This window comes from Mixophyes fleayi, chromosome 12 (assembly GCF_038048845.1).
Source record: "Mixophyes fleayi isolate aMixFle1 chromosome 12, aMixFle1.hap1, whole genome shotgun sequence".
Classification (NCBI taxonomy): Eukaryota; Metazoa; Chordata; class Amphibia; order Anura; family Limnodynastidae; genus Mixophyes; species Mixophyes fleayi.
In genome coordinates, this window is record NC_134413.1 from 18,516,645 (window position 1) to 18,532,963 (window position 16,319).

A 16,319-nucleotide genomic window follows, 5' to 3' on the forward strand; every position below is an offset into this window, starting at 1 on the left:
CTGATTTGGAAAGGATCCAGTTACTAAGTTTTATGATCACTCTGTAGAATCGCTGTAAGAAAGTCTGATTGTTTTATTGCAGTCACTCAGATAGTTGTGTATAATGTTATATTTAATAACACAGATTAATTGCTAATACATATTCCATTGCCAAATAATAAAATCAAAGGTTGGAACATGACAAAGGTCTCCGCCTAAGCTGGTAAAACGTGTCTGTGCCACCTGATATTTATTGCATTCCTTCACTGGAAATGTAATTGTCAAGTTCTTGTGAACACACTATTATGAATTTGTATTTAAAAGGGCAGCTACCTGAGCATGTAGTAATTATAATCATTACAGTTGTCTGCAGTGAAAAAAAACAGATGTTGATTGCTATTGGTGGTCGTTTTGGGCCCATTCATGCAGTGATGTGTTGTCTGTTCTGTTTAAAGTGAATATACAAATCTGTGAGTGGATGGGCAGCTTTACTCATTATCCTGCATTCAAATATGTTGTCTGCTGATTGTCACAATACTTGACCACACTCTCGAATTCTGGGTAGACCTCCCAGACTCCTGGGAGAGCAGGTCGTCATCATCATCAACATTTATTTATATAGCGCCAGCAGATTCCGTATCTCTCGCATCCCGCCGGAAGGGGTTTCGATGTTGTGATCCACCACAAATCACGTTATTTTGGCACACCCCTCCACAGCGAAATGACGTGATTGCAGCACTGCATGCCGATGGGGCCAAAATAACATGATTTGTGACCCCTCACCCCCCTCTGCTCTTCCAATTTACCTCTCCTCCAGATTACCCGAAAGGTAGAAATATAAAGTTTGCAAGTTTGATCATCACCCAGCGATTAATCTCCAGCCTCAATACTTCTTGCACATAAATTCCCCCTTCTTCCACTCCACCCATCGTTTGGAGAGGGGGGGAGGTTATGTTAAAAGAAAAATTAGAGAGGAGATTTGAGATTTCCTTTAAGTAGCCCAGCTGAGCAGTAAACACAAGTCCAGGTTTTGCAGTCTGTACTTTTTTTTTTCGGCCAGTTCCATCCTGCAGAGCTGACTCAGTGATGACATCAAGTGACTAATATCTAACAAACCCTCTGTGCGGAAACTAATCAGACTTTCCTTCCTCTCTCCGACTTCAAGATCTAAATGTAATGTTTGACAATGACAACGCATGTTTTTGGTCAAATGGTGCAAATATAATATATAAATATATAATACAACTGTGGTCAAAACATAACTTACTAACCACCATTTAATTTGAAAACCATTTTCATCTTACAGGCATGTTGATGTCTTGTATAATCATACCTATGTTTGGGTGGGGGTGTGACTGGTGGTCTCGGGAGCAGAACAGTAGCTGTCAAGAGAAACTCCTATGTCTACCTCCTTAGAATTTATTTTTAACAACCGTAACCATTTTTACTCACTAATAAAGCATTATTCAACTGCCTAGAAAGCATGTCACAGTATCAAAACATTAAGTGTAATCTAAATATTTTTTTTCCTCTAATTACATATTAAATATTTTGCAAGGTGCAATGATATTTCATTGCACACAATATACAGAAGCTGTATTTGGATTAAAGTCCTTTAAGTCTTTAGTAGTTGTGATTTCTATCTCAGGGCTTGGTGCCAAGTTTATTTTAAGTGCTCTGTGCAACAGCTGGATGATTTGTCTGTTTCGAAACAGACGTATATCTGTCTGCTGCAACAAATGGCATGGAAGTAGACGATTTGTTACAGGACAATGTACTTACTGTGCACTTGTTTGTGTTCAGATCGGAATCAACTGGAAATAGCAGGTCTTATACATAATGCTTCAGCAGGTTAGAGATAAAGTCTTTGTCGTGCTTCCCGACACAGGTTTCCCACGGTTGGGTAAAGAAACTGAGTGCAAGTAATTGAAAAGGTATCATGGAACATGAATCTGCCACATAAGGGAATCTGTTATTTATAAGCGGTGCGTCTTTTTGTGCACATTTTTGTATCCCATATATAGTGAGCAGGACCAGGCCAAGGGGTCGAAAGAAGAGGCAGCTACGTTTAGTCCAACAAGACTTGGGGGTACAAGGCCAGCACTAACTTCAAGCATACTTAATTATTTTTTAAACATCCACTCCGGTATCTCCCAGAGGTCCAAGGGGCAAGTGCAGGGCCTGTGACAACTCAAATTTTGTAATCAGCTTCCCCTCCCCCTAATATCACGATTCATGTCATCGAGAAGTGGGGGTCCTGGCCATGATGATATGAAACGCAGTGAATTACGGCTCCACCTCACGCATTTCGCAACAAGATTGGGCAGGATCCAAAAGGGTGGTCTCCTCTCTCGGGAGCCCAGGAGAGCTCCCCAAATACAATAAGTTTTTTCTTTTATCCTGTGGGATGTCGGCATGAGAACTTTGTTTTCCGTGTGAGAGAATTCCCTGCAGTTCCATGGCATGTTAGATTCATTGTAGAAAACCTAAGAGCACAGCATAGGTTTACAATTTCAGGCCAACAAGCTTGGGATGTAGGAAACATGTAATTATGACAGGTGATTGTGTACCCAAGAGGTAGATTTTCTAAAACGTCTAAAAAGGAAAAGTGCTGGTATTGCCCATTTCAGCCAGATTCAAGTTATCATTTTCTAGAATGTAGAGATAAATGATAGCTAGAATCTGATTGGTTGCTATGAGTAACACCTCCACTTTTCTTTTTTTTTAGAAATATTAGTCATTCTACAGACTAGGACAGTGTTGGCTAACCTGTGACACTCCAGGTGTTGTGAAACTACAAGTCCCAGCATACCCTTCTAGCAGTAAGCTGCTATATTTTGGCAAAGCATGCTGGGACTTGTAGTTTTGCAAACACCTGTCATGTCACAGGTTAGCCAAACTGGACTAGAGTGATGTTTCCAACACCTTATCTTGAGACTGTTTTTTCAAAGCAGTTTTCTTTCGCATCTCACTAAATCGTGACCATGGAAGACTGTTGTGGAAAGCGCAGGTGCTGTACAGTCATTTTGCAGGCTGAGCCCATGAAGCTTATTCGTTCACTGAGGCACTTCATGGCCAACATTCATGAACTGTTGTTCCCCAATGGATTGAGAGGCTGCGTTCTCCTCAATACTGGTTCAACCCACAAAATGGCTGCTTCCATTGTGTGTAGGTGACAGGTGGACTTTAATCAGTACACAACTATTTGAAGTAGCTTATTTCTCATTTTATATTTATAAAATGAGAAATAAACTATAAAAAATATTCCTTATAAGTAATGTGTTATTTCGTTTGACAGTTTACTACATGTATATTTGATATTTAGAAATTTTATACACAGGGGGCAGCCATTTTACTTGCAGATAAACTATTTCAAAGAGAGAATAGTAAATAGATTAGTGCCGTACTTCTTATAAGCATTTTGTATACCTACCAGCTCACCCAATTGGAAAATTGGGACAAATTAGGACATTTCCCCTTTCGGATTAAACCTTTGCCGAGTCCATTGCTATAGAACCCACATAAATTTTTCAGTCTGCCAACTAGAGTGCATTGTTATTTGTTACTCTTTCCAATTTCAACAAATAATAATAAATAGCTCCATCTTTGAAGCAAATAAAAACAATATTTTCCTTAGTCTAAATAACAGAACTTTATATATATAAATATTTTTGTTTTTGGGTTTTTTTTTTAGGAAAAAACAAGAAAAATGTCAAGCAAAGAAGGAGCCCATAAAAAATGGGTCACTCTGAAGGAGAAACTAGGACCTCAAGATTCGGACCAGAGTGAGGCCAATTTAGAGAATGCGGATCCCGAGCTTTGCATCCGCCTCTTACAAATCCCGTCCGTGGTGAACTATTCGGGCCTCAAGAAGAGGCTGGAGAGCAGTGATGACAATTGGATGGTACAGTTCTTGGAGCTCAGTGGCTTGGATCTTCTATTAGAGGCCTTGGACAGGCTGTCCGGTCGAGGAGTATCCAGGATCTCCGATGCTCTCCTCCAGCTCACCTGCATCAACTGTGTCCGGACATTAATGAATTCCCATAAGGGTATTGAGTACATTGTTAACAATGAAGGTTACGTCAGAAAACTTTCTCAAGGTGAGTAATTAATTAACTAAGGTAATGAGGATATGATGCCCATGAAAATTATGATTTTGCCGTTGTGATAGTCCTAATGCTGTATCTGACACTTCCCCCAGGATACCATGTGCAGAGTCAGTGTATTAGGTGAGGACGTTGACTCCTAAAAGGAAAAGTAGAGGTGTTGCCCATAGCAACCAATCAGATTCTAGCTATCATTTATTTAGTACATTCTAGAAAATGATAGCAACAATCTGATTGGTTGCTTTGGGCAACACCTCCATTACATATAGCCCTATTCCTACAGCACATAATAACACAAGTAGACTGGTCATTGCCTTCCACAAGATCAGCACATGTGTAGTAACCGTGAACAATCTGATTGGCTACAGGTTGTTTAGTCCCCACCCACTTCGCCATGGGGTACACAGATGAACAGTTGGTACAGATATTAAAAAAGGTTGCTTGTCCTTCGTAATCTAGTACCTTATACAGCTTAAAAAAGCTGCAAAGCACAAATTGATGCTACATAAATGTATATATCACTAAGTATACAAAATAAAGAATGAAGTCCTTATTTCACATAGTATATGAAATTCTATAATTAATCTATTTTTATGACATAAAGAAATCAGGAACTATTGGACTTAACAGAAGTGATATGAACAGGGACCTCCACTCCATTTACAAGGTGTGTGATTATTGCATTTAATATATAAATATCTATTTGTATATTTTCCTTACAGCTCTGGACACATCCAACGTGATGGTGAAAAAGCAAGTGTTTGAATTAATTGCAGCCCTATGTATCTATTCCCCGGAGGGGCACGTATTGGCTTTAGATGCTCTCGAGCACTATAAGGTAAATAATTCAGTAGATGGATTATCAGTCAAACCTCCAAACACATGTGATCTCCCACTAGCTCTTCATTAATTAGGAAATATATGCATCCTTTGTATGACAGTTCATTAGTGTCACTCATTCAAGTAGCTGTCTGTAAAATAAATATGTATTTAAAGGGGAGATATAAAGTATATGTTGCTTCTAATTAAAGTAATAACAAATATTTTTATACCATAGCCTGTGCATATGATATAAAATTCTCAGAAATTTGTGATAAGACAGGTCCTGGCACATCTAAACCATGCCCAGAGGTTAGAACCACACCCAGATGCACCCACATTGCAACGTTTTGGGCAATATCACACCATGTTTAATTGCCAAAAATCAGAAACGTTTGTTTTGATGACCTGAGATAGGGCAAGAGATCCACTGTGTAGATACAGTTGTGTATCCCATATACAGACCTGGGCTCATCTGTAGTTCTATCCAAGGGCATCAGAAAGAAACTAATCACTGATGTGGAAGATATTAAAAAAAAGTTGGAATTTCCCTTAAAGTATAGTATAGAATAGTGTTGGCTAACCTGTGACACTCCAGGTGTTGTGAAACTACAAGTCCCAGCATGTTTTGCCAATATATAGCAGCTTATTGCTGGAAGGGTATGCTGGGACTTGTAGTTTCACAACACCTGGAGTGTCACAGGTTAGCCAACACTGGTATAGAAACTCCTACAGAATACTTACCTGCTCCCCCCGAATGACCATGAGACTCCTTAATTTCGGAGAGTCATCCCGGACTCCTGGCAGAGTAGGCTGCTTTAAAGGATCCCACTGAAATGGATGGGGCCTCAATGATGCGATTCAATCTTGTAGTTACACAACAGCAGACAAGCTGTTATGTTGCAAATTGAGGAGGTTCAAAAAGTGGGCAAGTAGGTCTTACAGACAAATATATTAATTTTATGAACTCTATCATATAATGGTAATCTATAGATCAATTTCAATTGTCCTGCAAGACACTTCACCTATATCTGCCCTTTAGATATGTTGGTTCATGAATAACCTATACATTGGCTTAAATATTTTTCAGTTTCTTTTCTATGTATTTCTGTCACAACATGTCACTAAATATGAAATGTTTATTTTCAGCCACACAGATTTTGTTTTTGCTTTATAGAAGCACATGGTTGTACACAAAGGAGCATGGAAATAGCAGGAACACATGAATAAATGAATTAGCAAATAGGATGTTATTGCATATTATGCTCGGTAAATTGGGACCTGGGATTACTCAACACATTCAAATTAAATGTAACATGTGTTTTGCATCATAAATCCTAGCTTTGTGCACTGCATTGGGAAACATTGTATTGTACAGAGGAGCTCAATGCTGCAGAGATCATTGTTTCCCCCCCCCCCGACCCAAGAAAAAAACAACCCGAGAGAGAGCTGCTGCGCATGCGCAGCAGCTCCATTTCGTCAGCTCTGTCCTATACAGCAGCCGCAGCGCTGTCTAAGAAGCGTCCGTGGCGGTGCTGTATACACTACAGCAGGCTGCTGTATAGGACAGTGGCCACTTAGTTAGCGCAGGGGGGATTTTCTAGAGACTCAGAAACCCCCCCTGCGTGTGCCACTGCGCCACTGATTCCACAGCGCTGCACAGAGGACTCGCTCACATGAGTCCCTGCCCCATTGGAGCTTACAGTCTAAATTCCCTAACATACACACAGACAGAGAGAGAGACTAGGGTCAATTTGATAGCAGCCAAATAACCTACCAGTATGTTTTTGGAGTGTGGGAGGAAACCAGAGCAACCGGTGCTGTGAGGCAGAAGCGCTAACCACTAAGCCACCGTGCTGCCCATAAATCCTCCTTTTGTAAAGGTGCTAATTTGGCTATCTATTTATAACATTCTATTGCATATTGTATTCTGCTGGATATATCCTTTTTCGATGTGTATATTTTTATTTGTGGTATGTAACCTAGCAGAAGCGGTACTAGTGAGCTGTGGGCCCCGATACAGGGAGGAGGGAACTGGGACCCACAGCTCACTAGTTCCCTGTGCAGTGGCCCCATTATCTCCATGGGGCCCCGTAACACCACCCCTGCTGCAGCAGTGCTAGTTCCGCTACTGTAACCGAGTATGAATGTAGTAACCACCTGCATTAGATAATGGTATTACCATCTGTGTCCTTCTTTTGACAATGATTGGACAATGACCAAACCATTTCCTGTGTTGTGACTCCTATTGGCTGTAGTATTTAGTAGCCGATGTGCCGTATTTTTAGGTTAATGATCAACCACTTGTAAACTTTTTACTGTTTTGTAAGTCCAATAAAATACCTTTTTTTTACATTTGTGCTATATTGAGAACTAGAATTTTAATGTCAGTTATTTTTAAAAGATAATTGAACCCTTAAGGAATTTTTATGTGTTTTTTTTGTTTCTTTTGTGCCAAATAGACCCTATAACAAGCTTTTGCAGACTCTGGTAATCTATTGATATATGGTTATGTTATTGCAGTTTCAACATCCAATTCTCCAAACTTCAAATCCCTAAACGCACGTGTATGCCAAGTGACTGTTACACTCTTATGCATTAGACGGGTTTTTAATTAGTCTGCCAAAAGCATTTGCTGTTTTTAATTAATTAGGGAATGTCACAAGTTCCACTATCAATGTAAATGAGATACATGTTCCTGTTTTAAGGTAATCTTTTGACTTAACGTGTAGCGAGTACAAAGTGGTGCTTGTTTAAAAATTAAATTTTTCAGAAGATAATAAAAAAGATTATTTTTATCTAGAAAAATAATAAATTCATAATTATAAAGAATAAACTTTTAATAATAATTTGTTTATACATTATAAAAATACATTATTTTGGATCTGTCATTCTCGCTAGCAAATAGTATTGGTGACTTTAGAAACCTAATAAGATTTTCCAGGCCTTACCAGAGCCGTAACTTAAAATTTTAGCGCCCGGGGCGAGAAGAAAAACTACCACTCCCATCTAGCCTTCAATTTTTAACCAAATTAACCTAAAATATTTATAAACTGTGCCCCCCTTCAGCATGGCACCCTCAGCGGTCGCCCCTCTCGCACCTAGTTATAGCCCTTGGCCTTACCTATATCAAAGATTATTACATTCACGGGTAAGTGCATACTTGCCTACTTTTGAAGGCATCTGTCCGGGAGGGGGTCCGTCGAGAGGGGGCATGGCCAAGCGTGTTGCGCCGTTAGGCCCCACCCCTGTCAATCATAGATCATTTTGGCCAATCGCAGCAGGGGGCGGGGCCACTATGGCGCGTTTAGCCTTGCACCCACCCTCTTCAACAACGGAGATGGCTGGATCCGGGATGTTTGCCTGCTTTCTCGGGAGTCCGGGAGAACTCCCAAAAATTCAGGAGTCTCCTGGACATTCCGGGACAGTAGGCAACTATGGGTAAGTGTATAAATAATTTTAGAACTGGTTAAGGTCAAGGCCTAAATCATACATGCCTGCTCTCCCAAAATGTCAGAGAGACGCCTGAATTCCGGGTAGGTCTCCCGGGAGGGCAGACCATTCTCCTGCATCATGCTCACTTCATAGTGATGCAGGCTTTGATGACGCGATTAGCATAATTTTGGCCCCACCCCCACATCACAATGATGCGAATGACACAATGCATCATTTCACCGCACAGGGCAGGGACAAAACAACGCGATCTAGGGCACTCCAGTCCTCATTTTCTCCCCTCCAGAATCTCCCGGAGGGGAGAAATCTAAAATTGGCATGTATTGCCTAAAGATATTAAAGGCCTGGAGCACTATTTCAGTGGGTTATATAGTATACTTGCCTACTTTTGGCTAGCTCCCTTTGGGAGATCACTGAAGAAAAATGTAGGTGTAGGGCTGAAGGGGGCGGGGCTTCGCGAATCGCGTCATTTTGGCCCATCCCCAGTGACGTAATGCCTGTAAAGCAGGCATTACGTCACTGGGGGCGGGTCCAAAATGATGCGATTCGCTAATCCCAGTCCCCTCCGCCTACACACAACTCCAATGCCAGCTCTGATGCCAGCTCTCCCGGGATTCCGGGAGACCTAAACGGAATTCGGGAGTCTCCCGGACATTCCGGGAGAGTTGGCATGTATGTTATATAGATATGTTTTTCCTTTATTATTATTTTCAAATAAACTGTTTGTAGTAGTGGACAGATGTTCTTTTTTTTTTAGGTGGGAGATTTTGGAGGGGGTTCAGTGACTAAGCTGTAAATACATTGAGGACCACTGCTCTAAGCTGGCAGGAAATTAGCTAACCGTGTAATGCTGTTTTCTTAGAATAATGAGTGATTTAATCTGTGTGATGTTTGGTGCCCTCTGCAACATCTTTCCATAAAACTATAATGGAAACCGTGTAACATTATACTAGTGGTTTATAGAAGATTTCTCTTCCACTTACAGACAGTGAAGAACCAGCAGTATCGATTTAGTGTCATAATGAACGAGCTCTCAACGACGGATAATGTTCCGTACATGGTCACGCTACTCAGCGTCATCAACGCCATCATTTTTGGAACGGAGGAGCTGAGGCTTCGAGCACAGCTGAGAAACGAATTTATAGGTAAAAATTTACATTCAAAAGAGGTCTACGTTTACTAAACTGTCATTTCTGAAACAGAAAGCATGATTTAACCTAGTGAGTTCACAGCTCCGTTTTTACACTGGTAACAATTTATTATTGGTTGATTGGATGCTGTGATATTTCAGAGTGAATGCCTCCAACATTCCATGTTACCGGGGGAAATGTAATTACTTAGATGCACGCTCGCACACTGCAGTCACTGCTGCAGACCAATCGTGCATTTGCTTTCATTAATCTACCATTATTTATTTTCTTTATATAGCGTTGATCATATTACGCTGCGCAGTACAGAGACTATATAGTCCTTCATGTCCATCCCAATGGAGACTAGTGTCTAAGTTCTCATGCATACACACACATGTCCGTTTTTCCAGAAGCCAGTTAACCCATGACCCCAGCGCAGTGAGGCTGCGTTTCTAAAACAGGAGCACGGCCGCAAGGCAAGTACCAGCAGTAGTGGGTATAGTAACACTAGAAACAATGGTTGCTAGATTCAGACCCATTAATATCGGTTTTACTAGCATCAAAACCTCTAATAAAATACTTGTTATAAAAGACAGTGGGTATGAGCGCTTAACGTCGTGTTATACCAAGGGGTATGAATTAGGATGGTGCCTTGGTTGGACCATAGGCACATACTCCAATATTCTCCCTTCCACACAGTACAAAATTCTCTGCTCATGAACTTCTATTGTAGTTACCCGTCCTGAAATGGTTAATTGATGAGAAGGGCATCTAAAGAAACAAAAACAAATAAATTAATTAAATTAATTGAGCGTGTTCCATCAATAGTAAGTTAAGTGGGAAGTTCTAGAGCAGAGTATCTCCTACTAGGCTGAATGGTCATGTTAGACCAGTGACGGCTAACCTGTGACACTCCAGGTGTTGTGAAACTACAAGTCCCAGCATGCTTTGCCAATATATAGCAGCTTATGGCTGGAAAGGTATGCTGGGACTTGTAGTTTCAAACACCTGGAGTGTCACAGGTTAGCCAACACTGTGTTAGACGGTCTTCATGTAGGTCATTTGAACAGTTGTCCATAGGCATTATAAAGGGAGAAAAGTCCAGATAATATAATTAGTCGTGTTCCCAGATTGTTGACAGTCCAGCTTACATTCCCACATTTTTTCTCTTCTTCCTGAAAGTCCCCTTTAAATTGTCCACCTTGAGTTCTGCTGTGTTGTGGTCTGGCTCACAGAAATTAGGCCACAGGGGTGTCTGTTTGACTTTTTTTTTATGGGGAATCCTTCTATTTTTCTCTATATTGTGTCCACTACTCTGGGATTTTCTTCATGGATTAAGATAACACTGGAAGAGTTAAATCAACTTGTGCCTGGCATTTGCTACTCCCCATAAATTAATTTGAAAGCAAAAAGTCTCCCCCTAGTGGAGAGCCCGAGCTAAACACTGAAATGCTTTCCAGGTAATCAGATCACTCTCTCATCACCTGTTCTACCAACACCAGCTCAGGGCTCCATGTGACCGCCTGCATTACACCAGCAGCTTGGGACTGCAAAATACAAACACATTTGCTCAGTTCTGCTTTAAAAGTTCATGGCATGTTAATCAAAAACATGAAATAAATAAAAAATCTGCCATCTAAGAACTATTAGAATAACTAAACCCCAAAAGATACCTTAACCAGCCCAGCAGGACAATGGGTTTCCATCCAAGTTTAAAAGAACCATCCTATCTGTAATCTGTAACAAGGCCTCAGGTGACCTGTTGGTTTGTGGTGATGGTGGGAAAGGCAAATCCTAATGTGTGTGTGTTTTAGCAGTAACTTGAATATATAAAGGGTAAAGTCTGCTTTATCATTGAAATGGCTGGAGACCTCTGTCATTTACACGTCATGAATACTTTCTTTATATAACTGATGGCTTACCAATGAATTCTGGTCAAAGTAAGTGATCTTTACATGTTTTGCAGAAATGTAAGTTTATAGATTTATTTTTATTTTACTATAAATTGTTTTTCTCTGTCTTTTTTTTTTTTTTTTTTTTTTTTTTTTTGGAATTTTGAGTGTTTGTTTTTTGTGTGTTCAGACATTGCAAGGCTGTGTTCACACCTATGACTGATTATTTTTAAATCTGAGCACATTTCTGTTTTTCATATTGCATAATTCTATGAGGGGGTGTCTCTTTAAACATCAGAACAGATGTGTTTATAGAATGTATTACAAACATAACAGTTAGCTTGTTATAAAGTCACAAAAGGGGCTGTTTATCTGCAAGTGAAATATTTTTCATTGGGCCTATGATGTCTGAAGAGCTCAATGCATTACTATGTCTACAGGTTTTACTATAATATATATATATATATATATATATATATATATATATATATATATTAACCACAAAGCTTCAATTTAAAGGGCAATTAACTCTGAGTAGCAAGTTAATTCAATATATTTAGACATCAGAGGGTAAATGTGTCAAGCTGTGAGTTTTTCGTTGCCTAATGCAACCACACAGAATCTAGTTTTCCTTTTTGTACTGTATACAAAATGAAAGCTAGAATCTGATTGGTTGCTATAGGCAACGTCTCCTTTTCAAACCTGCCAAAAACTCACAGCTTGATACATTTACCCCCAGGAGTTAATATGTGTATGCACAGATGTGTAGCTCAGTAAAAACTTTTATTTTGTACCTGCCAACCTATCTACTTTCAACAGTGTTTAGGTAGCTGAGTTCTGCTTTTTCCACTTATTTTTTAATTGGAATGGCCTGGGCTGTGTTAGCAAACTGATGTAAAAATACAACCCAGGTCACTGCAGATAGCCAGTGTGTAAGGTACTTACACCTGTTCCAATTTAATCATGCAATTAGATTTTTTTTCTTTGAATTGTGCAGAAATCTTTGTGTGTGTGAAAGATATGCAATCAAAACTGAACAATCTGCTTGATAAGAATTCATATTGGATGAGCTGACAAAATTATTTCTGGACACAGCACTCTAAATCTTTTAGTCTACTGTGTGTGGGGAAATTGCAAGGCAATTGATGCAATCAAAATTGTAATTGGTTGCAAAAGATTGCCATGTAAGTGTAGCTTTAGATAAATTCAATTATTATACTATTATCACAATGTGAAAGAGTCAAATTGAGAAGTTGTGGTGTTTTTAGAAGCAGTAGTCAATCGAAGGCTCCCTCTTGTTTCACGGCTAATGCGTTGATTTGCTAAATTTACTACAGCTTTGTGAATCTGAGATCAATGGGTTTTTTTAATAATAAATCCACTTCTAACCTCATTTGCTTTGGAAGCATTCAAACCTTTAGTGCATCACCTGCTAAACCTCTATGTCAAACAATGTTCCCTCTGAAATTCTAATGGAATTTCTATTAAATGTATTATTTGTATTAATAGCAGCTCTATTAAGTCAAATGCATTTGTACTTTATTTTTAGAGGCCCTTTAACTGGTATCTTAATGATATCACTGTCCAGGGGTCTGTGATTGCCTTTGTTTCCTTTGTTAGAATATCAGTACAGATCTGCTGCTTCCGGTGGCTCCTAAGCTTGGTGTCATTGTTTCAAACTTGGTTATTGCTGCAAGTTATAGTGCTTTCTTTAATAAGCTGCATTGTTTAATGTAACTTGTGTCCTGAAGCTCATTGAGGTGTGTAAAGGAATATGGTTGTAAAACAAGCCATCAGATTAGTGTAAATATAACTCTCCTGTTACTGGTTATATAGGGGGGAATTCAATTGACCGAGAGTTTTTTTTGTTTTTTCTAACACTGCGTTAATTCATTTTAACATGCATTTTTTATTTATTTATTTTTTTTATAATTTTCGAGCGGGTTAACTTTACCCGCCATTAAATTACATTTTTTAACACCGTTTTTTTTTTCATCAAACGGTCCTATCGCGCTCAACTAGAAGGTCTATTGAAAGTATAGGGTGTGCGATAGGCAGCCGCGTTAAAAGCCATTCAATTGTTTTTTTAACGCAGCGCTTTAAACAGGCAAATATGCTGTTTTATCTTGCACGTCTTTTAAATCATGTAATAATGAGAAAAGAAAGAAAAAGATAAACTATGTTTATCAGTAATGCCTAACATGAAAAAGTTGATTTAATTAAAACATTTTTTTTTAAAAAAAAAAAAAAAACATAATTTTTTTTAAAAAAAATCACTAATTATGTTTATGTATGGTTTTTGTACTAATATGTATGTACTAATGTGTTTTGACATGGTATAGGTGATTCTATAGTAAAAACATTGTGAAGTAAAAAACACCACCCACACACACACAAAAAAATATTTATTGTGAATGATGGAGGAATGCCAGAGATACTAATCCTGCAAGTTACGGAAAGAAAATAGTAGGAGCATATCTAGAATCCATGGGAATATTGTTGAAAGAAGCTAAGCTAGTGTCCCCAAAACCCTATCCTGCTGTGTATTCTAGTGCAGGGCTGGGACAACCTGCGGCTCTCCAGGTGTTGTGAAACTACCAGTAACTGGCAGGGCATGATGGAACTTGTAGTTTCACAACAGCTGCAGAGACGCAGTTTGACCAGTCCTGTTCTAGTGTATTATCTGAGTATAGAGTCAGTGCTGCCGGTGGAATTGTTTAAAAAAAAAAAAAAAAAAAGTTCTGTACCATGATAGGGGTAACACTACATCGATTTGGAAAAAAGAACCATTATCTATAAAATTAATCAGTCATTTATAATGCCCAAAACTTCAGAGGTGCAGTGCATAATCCTCTTTGATGTCTCAATTTGCGCTGGTTTGCCTAGTCTTAGGTGGCAGTATTTGCCCCGGCTTATGGGAAGAAGCTGAGTGTATTAAGGGCATTCCTTTTTCCTCTTGAGACTATTAAATAGAAATGGTTTTAGAGAAGCGTTCCTTGCACTGTGGCAGTTTTCTCATGTTGCGTTCCATGCGGAATATGATGAGAAAAATTGTCAAGAAATATTGTAGGCAATGGGATCATACGAAATAAGTTAGAGATAGTAGGGAAAGGTTAGAGAATTTTATGGTCCGTGCACCCACAACGATAACAGTAATATATTAAGTTTACTAATGATAAAATAACCATAAAATAAGAAAAGGTAATCTATTTGTTTTTCTTACAGGTCTTCAGCTGCTGGATGTCTTAACAAAATTAAGGTACAAATAAAAAAAAAAATATTCAACATTTTTAGTGGTTATTTTCCTGCTAGAGTATAATCCGGTGACCATGAAAATAAGACGATAAAGTTCACATATTTTGTGTAATGAAAGACCTTCAGGATTGTGTCGCTACTGTGAGCCTTGTAAAGGTCTAACATAAACATGTTCTTTTTCTGTCTATTTTTATTATTGTCTATATTAGGTAATGATTCATTAGACTGTTTTTTAAATAGTGTCGTATTTTACTATGTAAGCAAATAATTGTCCCATGGACATCCATTACTTTACGGTATAGTTAGAATTAAAATATGAGTTTGTTTATGTTAAAGATCCACTAGTACCACACACAAATATATATGTGCACATTTTAGGAAGATATTTCAAGGAAGATATTTGAAATAATGGTGCAAAGCAGATTGCTCACTTGCCTTATTTTTATTTCTTTATCAGAGATGAGGAGGATGAGGACTTGTTAGTACAAGCGTATGTCTTTGAGGAAGCCAAGTCAGAGGATGATGAAGAAATTCTTAAAATATACGGAGGGATTGATATGAACAATCACAAAGAGGTTTTCACGACGCTCTTTAATAAAGTAAGTGTGTTTCTCTGCAGAGTCGGAAACCTTTTACAAGTGGACCTACAGCCCACTCAGGAACTTATGGACCACTAAATTCAAAATATTTTTTTCCACACCCCCTGTAATAAACGACAACCCTTGACTCTTGGTGATCAGTCTCTATCCCCATCCCAGTCTTTGGGTGGTAAGACAAACATGCAAACTCATCCATCTGTATTGGTTTTTAAATCACAAGGGGGCAACAGGGACGACAAACAACACTTTCTCGATGGAGTATATCGACTCCCTAACATTATCAATGTCCTATGCTGGTATAAAGCAGCATGACTCAATCTGAGAAAACCTGTACCACAATGGATGCTGTCCTTACCTTTACTATCTTGTTTAAAATGTGTGGGAGTTTTAACCTGATCAACCAAGCATACCCAGAAGATGGACTCCCACAATGTGGAAACACCGTTTCCCCAGCAGGGCTTCCAAATGAAGCCCTGCACAATACAGATAGAATAGGCTTTGTAGCTCATAGAACCTTTAAGATACTAGTGTTGTCGAATGTTACTTAATATTAATGAGCTGTACTAGATGACTTTCTGAATCTCTCCCTGAAAATTATTGGATCTCTGTAATGGCCATCATCTGATGAATTAAGAAATTTGCTGAATTGTTTGGTTCATCACTCCTCAGTAAAAGGTCTGTATATATCTATGTATTTTGCAGGTAAGCTCTTCACCATTATCGGCCCAGCTGCTCTCCATTTTGCAGGGACTTTTGCACTTTGACATTTCACATTCTTCCAGTCCCTTACTCTGGGAGGCCTTGGATTTCCTGGTGAATAGAGCTGTGTTGCTTGCAGATGACTGTACGTAATATTTATAACACATCCGCACCTTCTCCCTCCTGTAAAATAACTTTCAAGCAATTTTGTGCTGTTTTATTTTGAATGAACAGTGTATAGTGCTATCCTGCCTATGTTAATTTTATTGATTGAGTAGATTAATGGTACTATGCCAAGATCATATTTAAAAGAGGTTTATATTGTAGTATTTTCAGTATAATTTTGATTAGTTATGTCCTTTTTAAAACCTATGTTAATCATGTAGT

At 38.8% G+C, this 16,319-nt stretch overlaps 1 protein-coding gene across 2 annotated transcripts in view; it reads left to right on the forward strand.

Moving 5' to 3' along the window:
- INF2 (inverted formin 2) overlaps positions 1 to 16,319 on the forward strand; it is a 59,775-nt gene that overhangs the window by 21,560 nt on the left and 21,896 nt on the right. For both annotated transcript variants that reach the window (XM_075192489.1, XM_075192488.1), the window contains exons 2-7: positions 3,674 to 4,079; positions 4,808 to 4,923; positions 9,343 to 9,502; positions 14,605 to 14,638; positions 15,092 to 15,233; positions 15,936 to 16,077. In XM_075192489.1, the coding sequence (XP_075048590.1) occupies positions 3,674 to 4,079; positions 4,808 to 4,923; positions 9,343 to 9,502; positions 14,605 to 14,638; positions 15,092 to 15,233; positions 15,936 to 16,077 (1,000 nt within the window). The remainder of the gene's footprint in view (positions 1 to 3,673; positions 4,080 to 4,807; positions 4,924 to 9,342; positions 9,503 to 14,604; positions 14,639 to 15,091; positions 15,234 to 15,935; positions 16,078 to 16,319) is intronic.